The following is a 15,042-nucleotide window of genomic DNA, read 5'->3' as shown; positions in this document are numbered from 1 at the left end:
TTCCTATTCCCCTTGGTACTATGTGTGAAGCTCATGTCTGGTGTTCCCCGCCGTGATATTTCTGGGATATTGCTGAAAGCGGTGTAAAACTTAACTCATTAACGCACTTTCTTAGTTATCACGGACGGACGAAGATAACAGCAGCACGAGTATTTTTTGTTATTATTATAGATAGTTTGATATTAGGTAGATAGATATTTTGTTAACCTATGAAAACACGGGTTTGACTTGTCCTTCAGTTACCCATACTTGGCTACTAACGGGACCGAATTGTCAGTCCCGATGTCTTTGTCGGCACGTCACCCTGTCCCATTTTCCTAGATCGATGCTTATACTGTTTTCACTGGATTGTCTGGTTCGGAGTCGGTTATGCCACACAGTGTAAATATGCCACATGTGTAGCCGAAATCCAAATACTTCCTTTCAATATCTATGACCAGTTACGTCACTGTACTCTTTGACAGATCTTTCTCCTAGGTAGCTGTGGCACGCTTTCAGCTGTTTCACAAGAAGTGGACATGTGTTCATTCTTAGGAGGAAAATCAGCTGGAGAGAATTTGCCACGTCGACAGAAAAATTTCAAGCTATGGGAAGCCAATTACGAAAAAACTGTTGGTCATTCACGACAAAGAAGTGGGGGCGTCGAGTCGAAGGACTAACAGCTACTTCGTTTCCGTGACATTTGTTTCAGTAGTAGCACGTGAGTCATCCCCCAAATTACCGACAGGAACCTCGGGTTCTGGACGCCGTATAACATCAGCTGGATTGCCCCAGATTGCCTCATGAACACGGTGTTTACATGCACTCAGCGCGCAATAACCTCTTCGCTCTCTGTTAAAACGTTACAGCTACTTATGACATTCTTACAAACCTAAACACATAACGACATGAGAAATAAATAGCATACACGTATTTGTTATTCAATATTGTTTCAGTTATAGCGGCAGGACTATGAGATGAGATGAAGGCCCTTTTATCCTTAATTTGTGTAGCGCGGACGAGCATGAGACAAGGTGTTATAGAAGGCCAACGTTATTCTAATTGCTCAGTTGTGTTGTTTTAACGTATGTAGTCGAGTCATTGTCCTGTGGTGTTTTATTGATATTAATAAGACCATCACAAACAAATTGTAATAGCGACACAATACGTGTATATGTACTATCCAAGAAAGATACGCGTAGACGAAATCTGTTGCGGAAATGTTTTCAAACATGTATAACTCTTCCACAATATACTTTAGTGCATGAAAGTTTACACCAGTTTAGAAGAAGGTAATGTCTATGCAATCAAGTGGATACTTGTAGATAACGGAGACGCTGAGCGCGATGGTGACGACATAGCACGACCCGACGTCAGGTTTCATGGCTCTCCGACCAGTATCTTTCAACCTGTTCCATAAAGTTTAGCCGGATATCCTCTTCAGTCGCGCAACTGTAGTACCCAGATGTACCGACTTTTGGGCTGCAGTGGGAACTCGAGGTCTGCCTGTACGTGGACGGTCATTTGTTATACCTGTTTGGTTGTAATAAGCTGCAAACCACGATATCTTGCTCTGACTAACATTCAGACGCCTGGCAACATGTTCTATGTCTCAAGAGTCAAAACGTGACGTAGTAATTTGACCTTGAAACTCCTTCAAAACGAATGCCAATTTCTGCAGGTAATGTGGATTTTTATTGCCAGACAGTGAATGCTCTTTGATGCACAGTATCAAGTGGAAGGTGATTTCTGTTGCGTTGTGGCGATGCCTTTCTAATCCTGGTAAGAAATCTCATCAAAATCAACATTTTCAGGTAAACTCAATTTTTTACTTGTGCAATTGTGTAAAATCATGTTACCAACACTTTGTTAAAAAGTTTGACGATTGTTTGAACACAATAGATAGTTAATAAATTTGTAAAAATACAAATCGCCTTTGGGTTTCCTTTTTGGGATAATATGTTTTTGTTGATTTTCTTGAGAGGTTACCCGTGAACAAATTGAAGACACTCTCTCGGGCCAAGTAATACACCGTCTCGGTTAAAATAGTTTATAATCTCCCTTCCGAACCGATAAAGTTGCTGGTCTGAAGTAGTATACTCAACCTGTGGAAACGTTTTATTATCATTTCGTTGAAATAGCTGACCCCGTAGCACTCAACGCCATACACGGCCAGACCACGACGTACACCACGTCACACGGCCAGACCACGTGACGCACCGCGTCAACATAAAATTTCTGAGTCTCGTGCTTTGATTTGCACCACGGACCTTCTGATCAGAAATCTGACTGATCCACATGATAAAAAAAGTTATCAAAAATGATTATGTCAGCCTAACGTTTAATGAAAAGGAAGTGCAGCTGAACAAAACTACCCTCACAGCCTTCAGCAAGGAGCACGTTAGACTGTTTCGTATCTCAAGCTGGCGTCGTCATAAACTAATTTGGACCTCTCCCACAGGCAGAAAATCGTGACGTAGCAGTCGATAAATCTTACATGTGCCCATACTGTTTTCTGTTGATAAAGGTGCCGAACAACACTTCGAGTTGGGTGTAAACGTTTGCCGTGGTCCTCTCAGATGATCGAAAATACATCTTTGTTCTTTGTCATGAAAACAGAGAGAGTCAAAGTCATTTTGTCAAAGTCATTCCGGCTGATCGGACCCGTGTTTGCCATTCCTGGACAAGCCGAATAGATACGGAAATATACGAGTGCTGACGAGAGGTCTCATTTGCGACCAACAGGTTGTCCAAAAATAAACCAAACGGATTCTCGTAGTTTACGGGAAAATACAAATGGTGACTTGTCTGCCAATTAGCAACTGCCAACCTTGCACCTGCTACAAACACTTCACCATTAAGCAGGGGAAATGGAAGCTTATGCTCCTGGCTGTAACTATCAACACCGGCAAGGAAGTTCACGTACCTTGAACACCTGTAAGACATGGATATGTTTGCAGGGGGATACTGTGGTATCTGTTTGTGTAAAACCCAAAATGTCGCATTGCCCTAATATAATTAACTGCACCTCGGCTACACAGAGCATTGTCCTACTTTGCATGTTAGAGAACCATTCCGTTGGTTAGGAACAGTTTGACTTGACAGTAATCGGTAACATATATCAACATTAATTGGGCAATAGATGTCATTCAGCGTGTAGCTTAATCAGTGGAGATACTTGATCGGCAGCTGAACGTATGGCAGCCAATATATGTTATCTATGTGAAACTAGAACATCTGGATGCACATACAGATGAACACTGTTGTCATCAACCGTGTTTTTCCTTTGCCACGTCAGCAGTATTCCAGCTATATTGTATCGATCTGTGCATAAAGAACTGTAGACCAGACAATTCAGTGATCAACATCATGAGCATCGACCTACGCAATTTTGATAAGATGACGTGTCAACCAAGTCAGCGAGTCTGGCCAACCGATCTTGATAGTCGCCTCTTACGACCAGCATGGCTTCCAAGGACCAATTTTCACCCGTATGATCAAGGGTATGAGCGTAGATTTAATTGTATGGTCCATCTTCTACACGTGAAGGTCCTTACTGGGAGACCGCTCAGCGTGAAACAATGCATGAAATTATATATGCATGTCTCAGAGGCTAGTCTTTTCCTGTTCGCCTATTTAGTCATTGGTCAGCTTAGTTCAGACTTGAACCTTGATCGTTAGGGATCTGGAACATTGCTGTTCTCGGCGTTCAGCTACCTTCACTCTCTGAGCTATGCTCTGATATTAAATAGTGTTAAAAGACTCTTCATGATTTTTTTTATGGACACATTAGTGTTTCTCAGTATGAGTGTTTTTGTCTCCTTTTCAGCTCTCGTGGTGGTGAGGTGTGAATGTCCCCCAAAAGTCCTCGAGATGGCGCAGTTGTGTACGGCCAATCTTGGCGTGGGTCCTGTTGATTCAGGCCCCCACAAGTTTGTTGAACTAGGGGAGATAGAGAAGGCCAAAATGGCATGCAGGTAGGTGCGTGTGCGTTTGGACAGGAAGGTTTGAGGGTGAGTTTGGTTAACGCCGCCGGATAGTTTTCTTCAGGTGGGCATTTAGGAAGAATCCATCGTGCTATTTAACGTATTCCATATAGTTTTACGTTGTGTTGTTATACACTCAACTGAGAATCTTTCGCTTGTTAATTCGTACAGGGGCGGTGGGGTAGCCCGGTAGTTGAATGTTTGAAGCCCTTTTCCGGTGTCTCCGTCTTGATAATGCTGGAGTATTGCTAGAAGCGGCGTAAGACAGGCCACGCTAGTGTGTAGCTTGATATATGAGTACTGCTTCAGATACATAAGCGACATCAGACCAAACTAACCCAGTCTTCTGGAAAATGTGAACCGTGCACCCTTATCCCCCGAGCCGCGACAGTGTTCCCATCACGTCACGTAGTTCTGTATTCCACAATACTGGTTTTCCAATTGTGTCCCCTGCACATGTCAACTCGCGCGTCTCGGTAGTTTAAACAATGTTTGTTACTCGTCGCGTCACACAATGCAGTGGTATGGCTTTATTATGATCAGCTGGGACTATCTGACAAGTAATTTGAAGCAGTGTTTGCGATGGTGATAAATGTTTAAAGTTGTATTGGGCAAGTGAGAAGTGATTTACGTAGTATTTGGACTTGTGGGAAGTGATCTGAATACGTGTTAGGGACTGGAAAATAACAATGTTAATTTTATGTTGGTTTGTGAAACAACCAGCCAACCGCATTGTTAGACTGAATGACCTGGCTGATTGTCTGGGGTCATACCATCGTAGTGTCAAACGTTGATCGAGGCTGAACCAGCTGCGTTTTGCCGTTTTCTTTTTATTTATTTATTTATTTATATTTTTTGTGGATTTTCTTTTGTTATTTTTGGGGTGGGGTGGAGGGTCTGGATACACCTGTAGTCGAATCTGGACAATCCAGTGAACAACATCATGAGCTTCTAGGCATTTGTGATACAATGACATGTCAAGCATGGGTTGCTGAAAATCAATCTAACCCGAATGTGTTGATCGATGATTATGCTGTTGATCACTGGATTAACTGGTCCGGACTCGATTATTTACAGACCACTGCCATATAGTTGGAGTGCGGCGTAAAATTAACCTCACTCCTCCTTAAGCACTTGGTTAGTCCACAGCCCATTTCGGGTTAGAATAACTATGAATGTATATATTAAAAAATATACATATTAATATTAAAATTTCTTTGTAAGTGCAGTCAATTGACACCGGTTTCGTTTTAACATAAGTTAATATTGGCGGCGTATGGTTGTGTGCATAGAGCTCAGGTCACGAATCAAGTTAAACAGCTTTAGACGGGGAGCGTCGTTGGATTTCAAGGGTGGTCGTAGTTAGTTCTAGAACATCAGTCCAACCCACAACGAAGCGCATGTGATACATCAGGTCTCACCCTGGTCATATGAGTTTGTTCAGAATTGCTTTGGTTCACCCAGCAGAAAATGGGTACCCGGTGACATAAGTCGTGAAACCATTAACCTTCTAGCGCCTATATCAGGTAGCTTGGGTAATAATGATCAGAATGTGCGCTTTGAACAGGATATCTAGCCAGGAACAGGCGCGTTATGAATATTCCCATTTTTTTTTATTCAAAAACAATATTGTCGCAAGCAGGTACTTGGTCCACAATCCCGCGACAGCAAAACTGAGAATAACATTTGTTTTTCGTATTTTGTCGAGAATGGGCATTCCTCATGATTACAAGTGATCACCAAATGTGCATTTGCTTAGCAACCAGATTTCTGAATTCGTCTCGGATTACGTTGTGTGTACAGAATAATGACTGGTTGTATTGTGTAGCGAGTATTCATACAAAAGATGTAACTGTAATGCATTGAGGTGCAGATACGTGCAAAGAGCACACATTCATGGGAGCACGTTGTAATGTCAGCAATTATTGTACATAAATTGCATAGAAACCCCCAACAGTACTGATACGGATTCTCATAGTCAGTCCGTGAGGATCCGGGTTAGATCTGGTCTTCAGCAACCAAGGCTTGCTGTAAGAGGCCACTAACGGTATAGGGGTCAGGCTCGCTGACTTGGTTGACTTATCTGACTTATCTGAATTGAGTTAATCGATGCCCGTCGATCACATCAACAGTACTGCAGGCAGAATCTGGACAGTGAGTGAGTTGGGTTTTACGCCGCTTTTTTTTCAGTATTCCAGCAATATCTCACATTGTACCCATGTAGGGAATCGAACCCGGGCCTTCTGCGTTACGAGCGAACGCTTTGATTACTAGGCTACCCCAACGACCCTAAACTCAAACCCATTCTTGTACTGTAATGGACCAAAATTGTCAAATGTAAGATTATTATTCAGGATAACACTTCCTGGGTAAAGTATAGATTCTCCTAGCTTTTCAGAAGGATGACTCCCATTCAGGAGTCGAACACACATACATGAAGACAGCGATCCAGCCCACTTAGCCGTCGCGGCTTATGTAGTAATTGGACAATGCATGCACCTGAACAACTTTAATTATGATCATAACAAAAACACATGAAACTGAATATGTAACATCAGTAATACTTTTGATACTTTAACTACATGGCGTCACAGATTGTTTTGATACTTTAACTACATGGCGTCACAGATTGTTTTGATACTTTAACTACATGGCGTCACAGATTGTTTTAGTAGAGCACATGTGACTATCCTCATATCGAACTGAACAAAGAGGCTTGATGCCGTCTGAATTTGTGGTAGTAAAACAGTATCTGAATTGTCTGTTATTCTCCTATCCCAAGTTTGTTCTTACTAAATGGGGACTGAGGATAACAATGCACTACACTATTTGTAAAGGACATAAACATTTCTTGGAGACACACGAAATCGTTTTACAATCATTTGGAGCTCATTTAGTTCCCCTGTTCACGCCAAAGAAAATATTTGTTTCAAGCGTGTCTAAACTATATATTGTTTCTGCGGTCCACTTGACAGAGTTTTTGGTTCGACCCTCTCGCCATTTGCGTCCTATTATATTAAGGCACTTACTGTTACCCTGCCTGGTCGGTCGAGGTGGGTATCAGCGTTTAACTGCTATATGGTATCACAGTGCTTTAAACCTATGTCACATGTAGTTTAATACGAACGCACATTTATAGGCAAGCCACTACCTTTGTGAAAAGATGTTTAACAGAACTGAAATTCTCAACAATTGTTTTGCAAGGACGCAGCAAAGAGGCCGGATAGCGTGCACAATAGTTAAGGCGTTCACTCGTCGCGTTGAAGGAGCATGTTCAGTGCCCAACATGGTGGGAAATTCTGTCCCAAGCAGAGATGTTTGAATGTTTCTAGAAGCGGTGTATATCTATACTGAACAGCAAAAGAATCGCATCTTTTTGTCACGTTTTTTAAAATATAAGACATAAACATGAATGCTTACTTTTGGGGGATTTCATTTTTTTCCAAACTTGTTACTGTTGTTCCAGGGAGGGCTTGTTTCATCAGACTGTCTCGTGTCTGCGGACTCTGACTGACAACTGCACAGGAAACACGGAACGGGAACATATTCTCCGGATGATGGTGGACCCGGACAAAAGTGAAACCAGTGTCAATTACTTCTGTAATAATATCAAAAGTAAGTGGCCGTATATGATAGCCGACTAAAGGGATCGGGTGGCCAGGTATGGTACGACGATCGATCCCCTTGGGAAGCAGCTACAGCGCTAAATGAGCATTGATTGTTAGATAACTTCATAACGAAGCGATGCACTTCACAAATGGCCGAGATTCTTAGACTTTTATGCAAGACACACTGAAACAAAATCATTGAATTTTTTAAGTCTGGAAAATATATACAGTTCAATGGCTACCTGGCTTCACTGGCGTCTGTAAGAGCAAAAATGTGGGTAGCCTAGTGGTGGTGTAAGTGCCCGCTCGTCACGCTTAAGACCCGGAGATCGATTCCCCACATGGGCAGAGTGTGTGAAACCCATTTCTGGCTGTGTCCCCAGCCGTGATATTGCTGGAATATTGCTAAAAGCTGCGCAAAACTACCCGCTTCCAGGTTCCCGGAAACTTTCTTGAAGCGTGAGCCCAACAAACCCGGGGAACCAGGTAAGAGGTCAGGAGTCCGACGGAGCAGGAAAAAGCGGTCACTCAGTCACTCCTTTGGCATTCAGCTCAAAACAAAGACGTAACAGCAAAATGACACAACAAGCCGATTTTAAGCCAACCGCCGTCATATAGGCCGTGTATTTTCTACCTTTTAGCGTACGAGGCGAACGCCAAGTGCATCGCGAACTCCCATCCAGAGCTGGCCAACTGCACTCACGAGGTGCAGAAGAACTTCAAGACAAAGGCCATGGCCACCTTCAACATGGACGTCATGATGACGTCAACGTGCAGGCAAGTCTCATCCTTTCCCCTGAAAACAACAGTCTGAGATAATTATTACCATTGTGTAGGGGCCAAGTTACGATGTATACTGAGTGAAAGACCACATGACACCCTTGCCAATATGAACAGACTCGCATTCAAACACGTACGCTAAGTCTCGCACGTACGCAAACTTTCACAATCACGCAAACTCTCACACGCAAGTGAACACTTACACGCACGCAAATACAATTATTCCTTCAAAGAATGTAATTTCACCAAACACGTTTGTTTTCACTTTACCTGAAAGCCTAATTCATGCGTCTTTGAATATTAGTTTTCTTTTATGAAGAGCAGCGGTGGGATACATTCGTAACTACTCGTCTCTTTCCGTGACCTACCTTGCCGGAATGACACTGGTAGTTACGAATGCGGTGGGATAGCCTAGCGGTCAAAGCGTTCGCTCCTCTCGCCGAAGAATCGCTTGCCGACATGGATACAATGTATGAAGCCTACTTGTTGAGTATTCAGCTCTTAAAATGCTTTGACCCAAAGCCCAACTCACTCTCACTTTTTCATGATGGTAACTTACCTAGTTCAGGCATGTATGAGAAGGTACTAATTGTTCTAACATTATCGTGAATATTGTTCATAGTAAATGTGTCTGTTCTTTGTAGATTCTTTAAGGCTGCACTGTCGTGCTCCTCAAAGGTGATACGTCGACGGTGTGGTGGCTCTGCTGCCACCGTGGTCAGGACAATCATGCAGGGCTTCCAGCCTCCCAAATGTCTGGAGGTGAAGTTTGAAGATGAGGGAATTTATTCTGTCGGGGACGACGACGACTCAGGAGCAGCCTTTGTCGTCACAAGCCACAGACTGGTGTTGTTTGTTTGTGTGCTGATATGCTTTTTCTGGAGGTCTTAATGTCTTTTCACACGATAGAATCATACAACTTCTTGCTGCAATGGCCTCTTTCAATCAGCATCCTCATCGTCAACATTCTACCTACCCAGGTGCGGCGTCAGTACTGGTTCTTAAAGCCATCGGGTAGGATCTGCCGTGAACGACTGGTAAATATAACATGACTGTTTGGTGGCCAAAAAGTTTATCTTGATCTTAATCTACCTACAGCAGTCGTGGATTTGACATAGCTTGTGTATGCGGTGTATACTATTGAATGCCATGAACTGAACTTGAAAACTGACTCACGTGTGGGCCCCAGCCTATTACATGACTTTCAGCTATGCTGGGGTGGCCTTGTGGTTACAGTCTTCGCTCTTCTCACCGAAGGCATGTGTTCGTTTCAAAATTAGTTCATTTGTGAAACGCATTGCAGGAATATTGCTGAAAACAGCGTAACATATTAACTCATCCCAACAAGGGTGAAGGCAGCGAAACCTTATGTCATTCAAGTTGCCAATTACGCATTGTCCCAGCAATGCGGGACCGTGGGGTAGCCTAGTGATCAAAGCGTTCGTCCGTCATGCCGAAGACCCAGGTTCGATTCCCCACAATGGTGCACTGTGTGAAGCGAATTCTGGTGCCCCACGCCATGATATTGCTGGAATAATGCTAAAAGCAGCGGAAAACTAAACTCAAATCAATTGTAAAAGTGTAGGGGAATCGAACATGGTTCCTCTGTATGACCCCACCGCTCTCGACAAAACGATGTTTCACTTTACCTCCACGGAAGTACGTAAAGTAGAGAGTATTTCAACTGTGATATCTGAAGCGTAATATATTTATAGAATTTATGAACATGTTTGTAAACCTCGACAATCACTCACTGTGAATTGCTACAGCGTATGTTGTTAATTATGTTTGTTGGCGTAGCGTTGTGATCGTTATGAAGTGGGTAATCACAGAGTTGCTTCAGATACTGAGTATACATCTCATGGTTGTTACTTAGGCCTGCTTGAAAATGACAACCGCAGATTTTGATTAGTCGTACGCGAACAAGACTTGTTTGACATCCATTCACACCTCAAATTTTTGAAAACTGTTCCTACGGTTTGTCAAATTTGAATGAATCGTTTTCCAATCTGGTTTCGTTTTAGACAGACAAAGAACGCCTTTATGATAGTCTCAGACCCAAGTCTCACATAGACGTCATGTATACAATCAATGGTAAATATAAAATGTGGTATGTTTAAAGTGGAGGCGGATCCTAGATTTGTGAACACGAATACAAGGCACTGAAACTGATAACAAATGCGGTGCTATTACTAATAGCTCTTTGCTGTGGGTCCGCCAGTGGTAATTTAATTCATCTTACACTGACTTGTTTCATTGTCCTTCATCATAGTCCTAATATTTCTCGACGTTTCATTTTAGCAATGGTTTGGGCTAGCGTAGACTACTCATCTGAGTACTTTTTAAGATCCAGATATATTCACTTGAACTGACATTCACAAAACTTCACATAGTGATGCGCCTTACTCCAAATTAATCCTGTTCCTCCCAAATGTGCTGTTTTGTGCAATAGCCGACCAGCTGGAAAGTGTTGTTTTACCTCGGTTTCAACATTGTTCCAGCTATGGGGCGAAATGTGACCGTTAGGGAGGAAAACCCGGAGTAATAAGGGCTTTGATACACCTTTAGTGAAACCCACTGCCATGGGTACACGATACTGACATGCTTAAAGATATTATTTGGTGAATCAAGCTCCTTTTATAAATAATTATCTACGTAATAGCGTCCATCGTTCACATGGGTATATGAATCGGTATTTCTCTTAGCAATGAACTGTCAGTTCCAGAACTAACGGTATCCGGTTCAAGGATTCTTGACTTGACAGAACAACCCGAATAGCGGCTCACGAAGCGTACCGAGTGTTTACGATCGAGGCCGAGGAGCAAAGATAGGTTTGAAATTAGTTGTGGGCGTACCTTTTTCAAATTGCATCAGTCTCGTGTGACGTCATATCTTAACCCCGCAATGTCTGGCACACATTATTTTGTGGTGAAACTACCCTCATTTAATATTTAATCGTAGAGTTGATGACAAACAGCACGTGTGTTGAGTGCATGTGGTCATAATGATTGGACCCCAATAACAAACTTCAGTGGAGGGAAACATGTTCATATTTCGTAATTTTTGCCCTATTATGAAAAAATTCTTTCTTAAATCATCATGCTGCATGTTTTTATGTGTCAAAAATTGCTTTTACCTGCTTTCAAGTTAACGATATCAAGGTTTGTTTAGGAAAGGCCGCTCACAGAATATAGTATCTTGAATGTAGAAGCCTACCGTACGCTGTGAACTGTTCATTGTAGTCATAAATATTGGCGGTCGAAACAGACATCAAAACCCAGAACATATTTTAGCAGAAACAACCCATTCCGTGCACAGGACAAAAATAGTTTAAAATTACCTCGAAATGAAATCATGTACATGCTATTTAAAGTTCAGTATTCTGTTTCCCACGAAATCATATGGAGCCACACTCGCATAATTTCACTGTAGAGTTACCTCTCTTGGGCATGGCAGGATCAGCAATATGTTGGTTTGTAGTGTGAATGATGTATGGTTTGTTAGCACCATACCAGTGACTTTGTGCTTTCCTCATTCAAGACAGTGGACACTGTTCAAACCGGACTCACTCGAAATAACGGTAATGTGCATTCTGGGGTGTTTGATGATTCTTCCATTGTGGGCGGAAAGTGTGAGGTCTCATGGAGTTCAGTTCTTTTGCTTGTTTGTTCATTTAGTTCCAAATGGTTTGACATGTCCACTAATATCAATGTACATTTATGTGTTCATAAGGTATATCACACGGTCTTGGAATCAGATGTTGATGAATCTTACATGTAGAATAGATACTGATATTCACAATATTTCGCTGTAGCCTCATAGAAGTCTGATTCCTTTTCCCCACCAGATGCCACTTGCTAAAAAACGATGTTAGAGCTAAGATGATTGGAAGTCCCTAACTGTAACCCAGACTGAAGTGATCGTAGCGCTAAAATAGCTTTGTGCAAGTGGTCCCTTGTTCCGAACAGTTTTACCTGAGTAAAGAAGAAACATTTTCAGGCCTGTTCAAGATGAGGGTTATGGGGTCAAGATCGTCGAAATGCTGTGAGGATTGCATCCCTTGGACGTGTCGGAAAACGATGGTGGGTTCGAATCCCCGAATTATGCGCCTTGACGTCATCTATACACGTACTTTCAAAGTATTACTGCGGGATGCCCTCCCCCGTTAAGCAGACGTCTACGATATGCCTAAACCGTTGGTAAACTTCCATCTTACTCTAGAATAATCTTCAATACATTTCATTTGCCATGACAGGGACACATTTCAAAGTTTCATAGCGTGTCCGTCTCATCCGCATCTTCACCGTGTCCTATTCTCATGTATTTCCATCACTTCACCATTCCTTTTAAGCTGTCATCCTAACCGAATACTTGTATGTTAGTCAGTCAGATGGTATATAAGATACATATTCAGAGGAAAAAGTGTCCATGGTCACGTGAACTTCATCATATCAGGTTCAAAGTAATCATGGGATGGATTAAGTTGCTTTTTAAGATCTGTCGTGTGTATACACCAAAACACTTGTGCAGACAGTAACATTCCATTTGTAAGTGTTTTAGGATTAACCAGATCATCTTCAAAAGTATTAGAAAGCTTCATAACACGTGAGAAGAAGATGTTTGTGTGAAAAGAAGACAAACATCGTTTGATTTTTCATATTAATCATATGAAAACGTTGGGGCAAAACTGTAGAACAGTTTAAACTGCCATTGATCATGATGGCCTGATTATACAATTTCTTCAAGGAATGTGTATGGTGATAAAATACCTATGTATCGGTTACTTTTGACATTGAGAATACGTATGTTATTTCTTCTTACCGCTGTCAAAAGGGTGAAACTACCTGTGAAGTGCAGTGTATTTCTTTCTGGGCTAAGTCAGACATATAAAGAAATTGCTTTTAATTACAAAATATATGTTATAATTGGAACCCTGAACCCACAGAAAATCATTTGTGCAACTTAATGAATGTTTTATTTTATCAGTGTAATTTCCGTCAGTAAATGTCCCCATCGCATAATGTGCAGATATGTATCTTTTGATCTGTACTCGTTGTAGTTTCCGAGTAGCTTGCTTAAGATAGTGATCATCACAGGGACTAGTTATTGAAGGGTGGGGTGGGTCTCACCTCGTATACATTGTACAACGGTATACCCGCAGGGATCATGAAAGAAATTATTTCATTCAGTTTGGTATCAGGAGGGCAGCAAAATATGGTAAAGGAAGTTTAGCTGTGTCGTCTTTTCGTCAGTCTCTTTAACTATATTGTTTTCCCTTAAGACCAGCACTGTCTGCAAGTCAGTCACTCGAAATACAAGTCTAGATTTCCTCGCATTTAGGCACCCATCTCACCGTCATTCTTTTTCAGTTTAAATAGAGCACTTTGGGTCTCCAGGCAGGGAGACCTATTTTAATCGTTCGGACTATTATTTATTATTCAACCGTATTTTGTACTAAACAGCCCCAAAACCAATCGCTTCCAAAGTGCTCATTGGCCTGACTTTTGAGTGCGTAAAAAATTCAGAAACAGCAAAGGGTAGATAATTACAAAAAATTACTTCCAGACCATTATTTCTCAAACTACTGGTTCAAAGATCTCCACATTTCCGGTACACGTTCAGAATCAGAATTCGTGTAGCTACTAGTTTGGCAGCCATATTGGATTGAAGTTTTTGGCCGTGTTTTTCAAGTTGGTTAGATATTTCCAGACTAAGCTTTAGTCTGTCCTTAAATTTGACGTTGAGAAACTCGGAGCTCGCCCCATAATTAATGACTGGTCCCTCATCTCTTCAGCTTCATTCTCCTGTTTTGTTGCTCAATCACTTATGTTTGTCGTGTAAATACTGTTGATACATAGTTTATATACCAAAGAGGACATAAGGTATTGAAAATCCTGGTGAATACATCACTCTCTCCTCACTCGTGCACACCAATTAACCTTGAATCATCCTCAGTCATCCAGGGTATTTTATCTCCATTGTATAAATAGCCGTGACTCATTCCCAGGCTCTATTTACGTGACGTCATGATGATGTTTGAGGTAAGCCTGCCATGTGACGTCATGATGATGTTTGAGGTAAGCCTGCCATGTGACGTCATGATGATGTTTGAGGTAAGCCTGCCATGTGACGTCATGATGATGTTTGAGGTAAGCCTGCCATGTGAATATGTTGTATATCTGTGAGTACTTGGAACTATTGCCCTAGCTAGGATTCCGGAATCTGGCATAATTGAAATGGACATTGAGATAAAAAAAATAATACAGGAACGACCTTTCTACACATTTCTGTGGGTTTGATGGTACCATCATGTCCTGTAATCCTTCAGAATGTTTCATCCAGGATTAGAACACTGCCAAACAAGTGGTCGATATGGTGAACACAATGCCCTCATCACAAGTAGCCTCATAATAAATGTGGTCACTTCAAGATTAATATTCAGACACTAATTTATTTTTTTGACATAGATGTGCATATTGTTTTTCATCTCCACTGCCAGTTTTGATACATATAATCTCATAGTATTGCTGTTAGCCTCCCACATGCCTGTGCAGCTACCTTTCGACATGATATGCATTCAAACACTATAAAGGCCTTAACTATTTGTTGTAGACTTTACTCGTTTGGAATAAATATCATTTTGAAGATTCTCCTAGTTGGCTCTAATGTCTTTTCTTTGTCACACAGAT

At 41.7% G+C, this 15,042-nt stretch overlaps 1 protein-coding gene across 3 annotated transcripts in view; it reads left to right on the top strand.

Moving 5' to 3' along the window:
- The window catches only part of LOC137295777 (uncharacterized), a 46,489-nt gene extending 31,486 nt beyond the window's left edge, over nucleotides 1–15,003 (top strand). Inside the window, exons 2-5 of one of the 3 annotated variants that reach the window (XM_067827319.1) lie at nucleotides 3,809–3,956; nucleotides 7,432–7,580; nucleotides 8,215–8,350; nucleotides 8,998–15,003. In XM_067827319.1, coding sequence (XP_067683420.1) covers nucleotides 3,853–3,956; nucleotides 7,432–7,580; nucleotides 8,215–8,350; nucleotides 8,998–9,244 — 636 coding nt within the window. In that variant the 5' untranslated portion in view covers nucleotides 3,809–3,852 and the 3' untranslated portion in view covers nucleotides 9,245–15,003. The remainder of the gene's footprint in view (nucleotides 1–3,808; nucleotides 3,957–7,431; nucleotides 7,581–8,214; nucleotides 8,351–8,997) is intronic. The other 2 variants (XM_067827317.1, XM_067827318.1) reach the window with 2 other exon arrangements.
- Nucleotides 15,004–15,042: the final 39 nt, after the last annotated feature.

Source organism: Haliotis asinina, chromosome 9 (genome assembly GCF_037392515.1).
Source record: "Haliotis asinina isolate JCU_RB_2024 chromosome 9, JCU_Hal_asi_v2, whole genome shotgun sequence".
Taxonomy (NCBI): Eukaryota; Metazoa; Mollusca; class Gastropoda; order Lepetellida; family Haliotidae; genus Haliotis; species Haliotis asinina.
This window is presented reverse-complemented; position numbering and strand designations above follow the sequence as displayed.